The following is an 11,223-nucleotide window of genomic DNA, read 5'->3' on the forward strand; positions in this document are numbered from 1 at the left end:
ATGGCCATCCTCACATTTATGACCTTTTCAGGTTTGTAAAGCAAAGGAAAGCTGATCATAACAACAGTCAGAATTTCAAGAGCTACCTTTGATTAATTAACCAACCCTAAGGTTACAATAATCTACATGCATCGAATGCAGTGAAGTTTACACTGTAAGATCACTTAAATGGCAGTCCTGTAAATATTGTTTGGGCATTAGAATGGAAACAATATCTGAGAAAAACAGGATGACAGGATTATGTACACTGCCAATTATTACATATTTAGATCATAAAGAGCTGAATGTGCTTGGTGAGTTAGCCCTTTATTGCAATGAATCTAAAATGCCTCCCTAACTTGAGTACTTTAATATGAAATGCTCCCATCTGAATGAAAAGTGCTTTTTTTCAAAAACAACTGGAATATGATTTTTTTTGAGGAAGAAATGCTTTTTCTTTGAAGATGTTTTGCTTCTTACCCAAGCAGCTTTATCAGTTGTGGCAGGAAAGTGTATGTGTTTGTGTGTGTGTGGCGGGGGGGGGGGTTGTGGGGGGCGGAATGGAAGAATTAGTTCTGGCAAGATATGGGAGGGGGGAGCATGGAAGGATCATATTTTTTCTAGTCATCTGGTCATTAGCACTCTCTTTGAGAGCCATTAAGGTCACTTGGAAGTTTATCTGTACCTCAGGGTCACCTGAATCAGAGTGCAAATGGGTGTGGAATCTTCTTGGAATTTTTTCACTCCCAGTTGAAAAACATTAAGCATGCAGTAATGAAGCTGATGTGGATTAAGATTATGATTGCTACAGTTTGTAATACTTCCTTTCAAAGGGTATGATTCCCAGGAATGTTTTATCTTTTCTTGGAGACAACACAGATTTATTGCTAGCTGTATGATGGCAATCTGATACCTGGTTATTAAATTTTGAATTTTCCACATTGAGTATCATGCTGCTGCTCAGGCCGCTATGAATTCTAACAATGAGGGACTTGTCTTGTTCTCCTAGATTGCAGAGCTAGCCTACAAAAACAAGACAGCAACTTTCTACCCTGAACCAGAAGACAAGGAAGCATTCATCCGCTCCCAGATGTACAACACTGACTATGAAAGCTTTCTGACAGACTCTTATATTTGGTCCGAAAAAGCAATGAAAATACAGACAGGAAAAGTTTAACCAAAGAACACAACACTGTAACAATGGAGCACTCCAGAACTGGGTTGATTTCTGTCTTTTGTTAACTCAGAACTCTGTTTTTAGCAGCAGTGTGTTTTAAATCTATGGGTTTGGGGTTACAAATGTTAATGTTCTTTTACTACAATCTAAACATATAAGCAAATGAAAATAATTTGGGTATAATAATTTCCTTGTTCTTTGGAAGAGCATCTCGTAGATTCCTGCTAGGCAACACTTACTGCAGGAGGAACGTTCAGTAAAAGGTTATTCTTCATTAAGTATCTGTACAAAATGGCAGTTAACTAGTTTTGCTATTAAATTCAGATGAACCAATACTGTGATAAAGCATGTATCAGTATGATTACTTAAAGCATGGTTGGGGATGTTTAATTTAACAAGGCTACTTTTAATTTCTCCCTTCATTTGCCAACTTGTCTGTTAGCGTACCTTTGTGTAAGATTTTCACATATGTTTAATAGTGCCCTCTCAATTCGTCTACTCTAGGCCTACTTGTAGATCAGTGAGAAGTGTCATTTGGTGAACCTTTTCTGCCACTGATAACTTTTGCACTGAGATCCCCCTCTCCTGAATTTTCAATGAAATTCAAAAGTTTAAAAATCTTGACAATGAACCAATCCTATTGGCTGTTTTACAGTTCGTTGTTGAATGATGATAATGCCATTTAAGGCTTTATATAGAAAAGGCGGTAATAAGAGACATTCTCCTCTCATCCTAGTGCATTTTAAGGAAATCCCTAGCAATTCTTTCCCACTCTAGTCTATTCAGTGTGAGGGAGTTAGGTTGAAGTTCATGGTGCCAAGCTACTCCTGTCTCAGAAGGCATGTTTTAATGTTTCTGTGTCCCAGCTGAAGCAGAATTAAATGGAAAATGGTAAAAAAAAAAAAAAAGCAAGCGGAGGAGGAGGTGGGAAATACCAGAGATTTTGGAATTGCAGGACACTCTGTGATAATCTCAAGGCCATGCTGTCCAGAGATTATGTTCTGTTGTAGTGACCCAATATTACTTGCAAGCCTCAGCAGGTACATCTGCAGTATGAAGTGGTTTCTTCTCAAAATGCCACTGATTCTGTCTTTCATAATGCACATAGGAATGAGGTGTTAATATACTTGTTAGGGTTGTGCTACTTCTTTAAAAGATGTCTGGAAGTTGAGCCATGGCATTTTCTTGTTTTGGTCTGAAATGTTTCGTGACTTATCCAAGTAGCTTCTTTAATCTACTGTACTTCTACCTGGATAAGCAGTGAAATGTATCAAACCTAAAAAGAAAAGTCCAGATGCCATGACTCAACTTACAGGCAAGCCTGAGAATCTTCTTTAACATACTTTGAAACTTGTGGACTTCAACTCCCAGAATTCCTCAGCCAGCTTTGCTGTCTGAGGAACTCTGGGAGTTGAAGTCCACAAGTCTTAAAGTGGCCAAGGTTGGAGACCCCTGCTTTAAAAGATGTACTCAGCAACAGATGAAGGCTCTGTTAGAATAAGTTAGGTTCTCTGCTTTCAAAGATATGGATCCATCTGGAAGCAGTTTATAAGTAGCCATACAAGCCCAAATAATTGATACGATGGCTGCTTTATGGATTTGAAGACAAGTGCATATTACATGTTGCAAAGCATTTTTTTTCAAAAGGGTTGCTCAGCCCTACCACTTATTTTTTATGCTCTGTGTCATGTTCTAATCTCCAGAGATGTAGGCATTTTGAAATGTATAAATACTGGATTTTATTTTATTATATCATACATTATAATACCACACCAATCCTCCCTCTTGATTTCATACAAACATAACCCAGAACCGTCCTCCTAGCACATTTGTTCTTGTTTGGTGCTTGAAGATTTCAAAACCTTGTCAAGAACCAGAGAGGGAGTGAACTTGTGCTAAGTGTCAGGACTTTTTCCTTCGATGCCAAACAAGATCTGAAATATGTGTTCACTTTGGTGAACCTTAAGAAATTCTAGGAATTGACCAAGGTCCATGTGATAGTCATTCCTTAATCCATAATCACCATGAGCTTGAAACTGTAAATCTTCAAAGGTCTGAAAGAGACGGAAACTTTCCCCATTTCCTTCTGCTTCTCCAGTCTCAAGATGCTTGCAGGAAATGTGTTTCCAATTGGGATATCTAATAATATGCCAAAACTCTTCACAGTTTTCTTTTGTGCCCTCCACACAAATCACCCCAGGCTTCCCAGCTAGGCAGAAACCAGTCAGATTTAATTTCTTTGCATATTCAAAGATCTTTTTCCTCAGTTCTTGTCGGTATATGTGATGGCTGTAAATCCACATGCGTTTAAATGGTGCTTTGACTATTTCTTTCCTTGTCGTTCTTTCACAAACTTCACTATTTTGTACTCTGAAGGTACTGTTATCCTGTAACCACCGAACAGCTGCACATATACAAAGTTCTTCAGACTCTAAAGTAGCAATATAAGACCTAAGGTCTTTATTGAGCTGCAACTGTTGTTGCCTGTCTAGTGTATTTGATCTCGCAAAAAGCTGTGGTGTCACATAGGGGTAACTGTGAGGCAATTCCACCTGCAAATTTACAATGGCCTAAAAAGGGAGAGAAAAAGACAAATAACGTATTTTGTACTTAAGCAATGGGGGGGGGGCGGGAACGGTATACCAAAGGAAATACAGGGATCCACTTACAATATATTTATGTAAGTAAAACATTTATTTCAGTAAAACCTAAAGCCAATTCATAAAAAAAAATATTCCCTTTGTACAAATATTCTGCATATCCTATATGCCATAAAGGATAATTTTTATTCATTTGCATACAGTACATGTTGTACAAGAACAAAAGTATACCAGACAATTCTATATAGAGCCATCACTCAGTCTTTTCATGCACGCCCTCACACTATAGAGCTCTAAGTATGGTTACTTACAAATTAAGATTACTGCGTAACACACAGAGCTGATATAATGTACAAGTTCTTGAATCCCTGACACAGGTAGTCCTTGACTAAAGATGGCAACTGCGACTGGAATTTCCATCACTAAACAATGCTGTCCATAAAGTGTGACCACATCCCTTAGCGTGGCAATCCCTGTGGCCCCAGTTGCTGTGGTTAACTGAATCTCATGGTTATTAGTGGAGCAACATCCTGTTGGCTTTCCCACAACCAAAATTAGCGGGGAAACTGACAGGAAGTGGCAAGTCCCATGCTCGCAGACAGGTAATTTATTTCTGGATTAGGTAAAGTTTGTGCTTTTATAATCAGCGTAATAACATGAAAAAGCTAGTTAGCAATAACATCAGCATAGAAGATACAGTCACCATATGACTATTGTGACTCGTGACTGTATATAAAATTGAATATGAATTTTCCTTTACTTCTGCAATCTAAACTTATGGCACTTCGATCTGTCTTCCTGGTGACAATTCCTCTTTTTCTACCAATTTTTCACCAACCCCAGTTTTCTTGTCATAGCTGATACTGTTTTTCTATATAAAATCAGGTTATGTTACAAAATGACAAAATTGTTTTAGTTAATTGATGTGATATCCAAGCATACACATTATTAGCCCTTAACTTCAAAGGCAAAGATACAACCCTTTAGCAATGCTGAAGTTTCTAATTCTAATACTAAATGCTCTGTTCAGTGCGGTGACCTCTGATACAGTACAATTTCCTGGGTCTTGAATATATCATATATTCACAACTGCAATAAGTTCATCCTCACATTATGTTTATTTCACTGTAAGATCATGGTTCTCCACTGCCTAGAGCAGGGGTGTCAAACTCACGTCACTGTAGCATTGGGACTTTTCCCCCCTTCGCTAAGCCGGGGTGGGCATCTGGCCCATGGGCCGGGAGTTTGACAGCCCTGGACACAACAGCCTAAAGGAATAATCCACAGGGATTATTTGCAATTTGAGGGGAAAAGACTCGACACACACAGGTAGACTTTGGTTAACAAGACACTGGAACCAGGAACTCTTGCTGATTCTGCTAAGCAACACAGCCATATAGCGCAACATCACTTGACCATGCTGACTTACGACAGCAGTTCCAGTTGCGATCATTAAGCAAATCCTGTAAGACAATTGTGATGTCATGTGATCACCAATTGTGACCTCGTCTCCATTGACTGTTTATTAGAAGACAGCAGTAAAGGTCACAACTGAGGTCACGTAATTATGCAATGCTGTGACTTACAACTGCAAGCTGGTTGCCCAGCACCCAAATTGGGATCATATGACTGTGGGAAAAGTGTGATAGTTGAGACTTCAAGCAGCAGTCCTAAGTGTCCTTGTTTGGTGCTGTTGTTAACTTTGGATGGGCCCTGAACAAATGGTAGTTACCCGAGGATTACCTATACTTAAGAGGCTGTAACAGAAAAATGTTTAACCTTAAAAAGAGAAGGTGAAACAAAAGCTGTAACCTGTAGCAAGCAACTGTTTTATTTAATGCATTGTTAAAACTGTTCTGAAATCAAAGCACAATTCGATATGTTCAAGCAAAGACTGGATAATCAGGATATTTAACTGGGATTTCTGCATTGAATAGGCTGGACTTGATGCCTAAATGGCTTCCTTCATTTTATCTAGAGAAGAGGCTGTACATCATAGATCATGATTTAAAGTAGAAAACAAACTAACAAACTTCAGAAATGGAACAAAATTCTTCAATAATCATGTAGATGGTGACTATCTTGGGGTCCCAGATACATAAGTTAAAAAAAAGATACGCAAAAGAAGCCTGTAAAAATATACCCAGTGAAGCTGCATTGTTAACTAAAAAAGCTTTTGGCTATCTACATGGATATCTTCAATGCCCTTGCAGTCAGGATAGTGTATTATGGTCATTTATTTAATCTTTAAATGAAGTACTCTAATGTAATTTACAGTTGAAAAATAAATGACTAAGGCAAAATCCAACCAAGCATGCATTAGGCCCATTGGTTAAAATTAGTAATTTTACTGAGATTGATTCACAAAGGTTTAATAAACTGAAGTACAATTGGAATTCCTCAATAATAACAACCAATGAAAACAGATGGCCTCACCTTGGTTTCATTTATAGGAACAGCAACTGAATACTCAATTTTAGGCGGGACATTTTCAGTTGTATTGTTCAGGTATCTCTGAATATTCTGGAAAATATTTTCATCTTGAAGAGTTATTTCTCCTTTATTAGGAAACATAGACAAAAGCATTTCCAATTCTGCCACTTGAAGCTCAAGACTGTCTTTTATGTTGCTAGACATCATGACAGATGCAACATCAGTCACCTAGAAAAAAGAGATATCAAATCAGGTAAAATTTTCTTGTTCTTGCCAGCATTGTCTTAAAAAAAAAAAAAGTTTGGAGGGCCTGATTTTTTTTCAGCTGAAACATTTATTAGGTTGGAGGTTCATTCTCTGAGCTTGTGAATTGATTTCTGAATGTTTTGGTACCAGGCTAGGTAATGAAACATTCAGAAACCAATCCACAAGCTCGGAGAATGAACCTCCAAACTAATCCTACACCCGAGCAAGATATTTGCCACCAGTGGTGGAATCCAATTTTTTTTCTACTGGTTCTGTGGGCATGGCTTGGTGGGCATGGTGTGGGTTGGTGGGTGTGGCAGGGGAAGGATATTGCAAAATCTCCATTCGCACTCCACTCTGGGGCCAGCCAGAGGTGATATTTGCCGGTTCTCCGAACTACTCAAAATTTCCACTACCGGTTCTCCAGAACCTGTCAGAACCTGCTGGATTTCACCCATTTGCCACTATCGCAAACATTTCTTTATCTGTAATCTCTTCTTAGATTTAGGCATTAGTTGTAAGGAGTTAAAAGAGGTTGTACAGTGTAGAACCAGGTCCCAGCAGAGACATAATGTACCACATTATGGAGAAACACAAGAAACAAAATAAGAAATAGAAAAAGCACTTTAAAATCATGGAAGCATGGATGTCCTCCTGGCTGCTCAAGAGATCCAAAGAAGAATGGCTGCTTGGAAGGTACTAATCAAAAGGCAAAGGAAATGGATGCCAACCCTCAGATTGATATAGGTAGTCCTCTATTAACGGCCATGAGTCCAGTGACCATTTGAAGTTAAGACAGTACTGAACAAATGGTGGTTATAATCAGTCCTCGAAGTTCCGGCTGTCCCAGGACCCCTCCTGTCATGTGATCAAACTCTGGCACTTGGCACCCATGACTCCTGCAGTGTCCACAATCACATACTCACAAATTATGATCTTCCTGGCTAGCTTTCCACAAGCAAAGTCAATGGGGAGACTGGCATGGAAGGCTGCAAATACCTCAGGTAATTCTCTCCCACTCACACACCCTCTCCCTGGCAACAGTACCAAACCCCACTGTGCTTGTCCCTCTCTAACCAATCGTGCTTGCGCTCTCATCGAGCAACAGCCACTCCAAGAACCACCATGCTCTGCTGTACTGCCTCGGCCATCTGCACACTCCCTTGCTGTTTCCCACCTGTTGGCCTGCTGGCAAGCCTACTGGAACTTGTAACTTTTTGCCACCTTCCCCCGAAGTTTGTTTGTTGGAAGTCAGCAAGAAGGTGCAAGGAGGTGCTTGCTTAAAAACCCACAATCCTCAATAATGACAACAGAGGCTGCAGGGATTGCCATCACCAGGTGGTCACGTGACATCACACTTTGCAACTCCCTCATTTAGCAACCAATTAAGGTTCTAATTACCATTGTAACTTGAAGACTACCTTCACAGTATTTATAGCAGGGTGGGTTCTACTTACGGTAACTTTACTATCGGTTTGCAATGGGAGCGCGTGTGTGCGCTTCTGCGCAGATCGTCAATTATGACGTCTGGGCAGATGGGCGGAGCCTCCTGCATCTTTTACTACTGGTTCTAAAGAACTGGACAGAACCGGGAGCAACCCACCACTGATTTATAGGCATCTTTTGTAACACAAGGTCTACTTTTTCTTAGAGATATCTAAGAGAGGCTACTGTAAGAACTAAGAATAATTTTGGCTGGTCAATGCTTCAACTTTTAAAATGGCCTAAGAAAATTCTGCTGTTGTTTTGTTGGAAGAAATATCCATCTGGGTTCAGTTCCAAGTGGGGACAAAGACACTGGAAACATGGAGGCTGCTTGGAAAGATGGTTTAATGTTGGCCAGGATCACATGGCTTGAGATCCTGAACAGAAAAAAAAAGGGCGAGATCCTGTGTGCTCCCTGGTTTTATGCTTTTTCTGAGCTTTGACCTTTCTGGGGCACAGGAAGAGTATCCTGATTGGCTGTCAGACTCCCAGGGGGTGGGAGTCTTAGCTAACATTGTAGGTTGTCCCTCAAGCTTGCCTGAGTCTTGCTGGCTGATGTAATCTTCCCAGGTGCCATGTGGTGAGATGGGTAGAGGCTAATCCTATCATGTCCTGAGGGCCATGTCTTAATCCCATCACCCTGGAGCTGAAGGTCTTCTGTGTTGTAGATAAGATGTCTTTTGTCTTTCTGGGGCTATTAACAAAGGTGGGGGCCGCTTTCCAAGAGCATGTTTCTCCTTTTCTCATCCAGGAAGGTATAATATTCTGCTTTTTAAAATATTTCCTAGAATATTTCATTCTTCTAGGAGGGGGGTGGGTGCTAAATTCCTACAGTTTTGTAGAAAAAAAGCAAATTCCATGAGTACTTTCACAATTCTGGAAACGTATTTTGAATTGTAGCAGCTGATGGACAACAATGCAAAATGCAATACAGGCCCAATATATACTTAGGCACTATTTTCTTATACTGTTCCAGGGTTCACATGTATTAATGGCTCCATACTTGCAGAATGCTAAGCCTGGGTCCAGTGGGGTTGGGTGGCTAATGAATTTTAATTAATTAAAATGTATTTTTAGTATTTGGTTGAACAAATCTTTTCATTTTCCACAATTTTGTTAGCCAATTCCTCATCTTCAGATCTTTTGCCAACGATATCTCAAACATGTTAGCAGCAGTCAACACGGTGTTTTCATACCTTGGTATTTGTATATTTTATTCATTCATTCATTTATTTATTTGCCAGATTTGTTTGCTACCCATTTCACCATGATTGTGATTTAATGATTACTTGTTCTTGTGATGTGGCTATTGCTTTTTAAAAATAATATGTTTGTGTTGTTTGGTTGGACGTCAAAATGTCCATCTGTTGCCATCAAGGAGCAATGAAAAGCATGGAGGGAAAAAAATAGATTAACTACACTGGAAGAAAAATGTGTTTTCAGTAATTTTTGCACTGGATCTTTGCAGGCTGGCAAAACCCAAGCAGGAACAAGTCCGTGTTCTGGGTTCAGATGACAAATAAAATAAATCTGGGCTTGTAAACAAACCATGGCTTGTCACTGGGGTTTGCTGTCTAATGTATATTTTGTTATAATCCCAGATTTCATAGTCAGAGGCTGTTTAGGACAACGAAGATCTTACATTTTCATTATTGCAGAGTTCATATATCCATTTAATTTGGTGTTCCTGTTGGATGCAGTCCATTTAGAAGCTTCAACATATCCAGTTTCCTCCTACCTTCTGCTGTAAATGGTAAAAATCTCCCCACATCCCAAAGACTAACAAATCTTTGCTAAATAGACTTACACAGAATTGTTCACAGTGAGCTGAAAATCCAGGGAAGTCATATTTAATTATAAAATGTATAAAACTTCTGTGACTCTAAGTTGGCCCAATCAAAACGATTGCCTCTTCACCCTCAGTGAAGGTTAACTGAGAAGAAAATTCCACTGATTTTCATAAGCAGCCCAGCTCCCTTAGTCTCTTAATCCTGGCTACTAGCCCAGAATCGAGCAATCGATAAACCACGCTTGTCTGTATATGTTCGGTCTGTGAATTCCACAAAAGGAGCTCCATGATGGAGCTCCTCCCTTGGTCCTCCTAGGGTCCAGTCAAAGTCCTCTTTGGGCTGGATCTCCAGACTCCAACACTCTCCCGCTCTTGCATTATTCCGTGCATAATTGCAACACCAAATCCGAATGTTTAAGAAAACTCCAAAGATGGTAATAAAGCAGCCCCCATTTCTAGGGTTACTAGATCTGAACTTCAAAAATCTGCCCCTCCACAAGGCAGAAAAGAATAAGATGCTCCTACATCTCCTTGCCACCATCTTGGGGTCATCTGGTAGCCCGACTATTATTACACACCAGCTACACGCCTCCAGGTCATATATAATATATATTATATATATATAATCAATTCATTTCTCCTTTCGGGAAGTTGTTGCTGACATTCTATTTGGTTTGATATAATCTAATACAGGTAGTCCTCGACTTACAACCACAATTGAGCCCCAGATTTCTCTTTTTTTGTTCAGTGAGTTTTGCCCATTTTACGACCTTTGTTGCCTCAGTTAAGTGAATCACCGCAGTGGATAAATTAATACCAAGGTTGTTAAGTGAATCTGGCTTTTCCCAATTGACTTTGCTTTTCAGAAGGTAGCAAAAGGTGATCACGTTAACTTGGGATAAGGCAACGGTCTTAAATATGAATCACTTGCTAAGGATCTGAATTTTGATCACCTATTCATGGGAAATGCTGCAACGGCCCTAAGTGTGAAAAGTGGTCATAAGTCACTTTTTTTCAGTGCCGATCTAACTTTGAACGGTCACTAAACCAGCCGATATAATGATGAACACATCTTTTCTTTTATGTACACTGAGATCGTATCCACCAAGACAAATTCCTTGTGTGTCCAATCACACTTGGCCAATAAAAATTCTATTCTATTCTATATAAGTCGAGGACTCCCTGTAAAAGGGGAAGGAGGCCCATCGGGGAGGGCCAAGGCTAAAGATGTGGTCGTTAAGCAGTTTTGCATTCCAAGCAGAGCCCTGGCTCGCCACTAACCCACTTGCCGCCTGAGATTCCTGCCCGAGCTGGCCGTAACACTCCAGAGTCGAGCGACGCGCTTGATTTCAGAGGACCACGTAACCAACCGGCCAGCTCACATGGCCGCAGGCGAAGGACGTGAGCCGGGAAGCGCCACGCACTCCAGCCCCGGCCACGGCAGGCGGAGGAGTGGCCGGGCCCTGGAATGGCGCCTGGACGTTGATCGAATGTTGCAACACGCCTCGTTCTGT

The 11,223-nt window shown here is 40.3% G+C and overlaps 2 protein-coding genes across 4 annotated transcripts in view; one reads left to right on the top strand and one right to left on the bottom strand.

Moving 5' to 3' along the window:
• Positions 1–2,492, top strand: part of ME1 (malic enzyme 1) — a 127,274-nt gene extending 124,782 nt beyond the window's left edge. Inside the window, exon 14 of the mRNA XM_058175780.1 lies at positions 989–2,492. Coding sequence (XP_058031763.1) covers positions 989–1,156 — 168 coding nt within the window. The 3' untranslated portion in view covers positions 1,157–2,492. The remainder of the gene's footprint in view (positions 1–988) is intronic.
• A 176-nt stretch (positions 2,493–2,668) lies between these two features.
• RWDD2A (RWD domain containing 2A) lies at positions 2,669–11,222 on the bottom strand. Of its 3 annotated transcripts, none has more exons than XM_058175827.1 (3): positions 10,991–11,222; positions 6,193–6,417; positions 2,669–3,726 (listed from the first exon to the last, which is right to left on the bottom strand). In XM_058175827.1, exons 2-3 carry the CDS (start codon positions 6,394–6,396, stop codon positions 3,052–3,054), a joined length of 879 nt encoding a protein of 292 aa, XP_058031810.1. In that variant the 5' UTR covers positions 6,397–6,417; positions 10,991–11,222; the 3' UTR covers positions 2,669–3,051. The 3 variants fall into 3 exon arrangements, with proteins under 3 accessions (XP_058031810.1, XP_058031820.1, XP_058031805.1); XM_058175837.1 differs by having other exon boundaries at positions 10,995–11,130; XM_058175822.1 differs by lacking the exon at positions 10,991–11,222 and adding an exon at positions 9,563–10,983.
• Position 11,223: the final 1 nt, after the last annotated feature.

Source organism: Ahaetulla prasina, chromosome 1 (assembly GCF_028640845.1).
Source record: "Ahaetulla prasina isolate Xishuangbanna chromosome 1, ASM2864084v1, whole genome shotgun sequence".
Classification (NCBI taxonomy): Eukaryota; Metazoa; Chordata; class Lepidosauria; order Squamata; family Colubridae; genus Ahaetulla; species Ahaetulla prasina.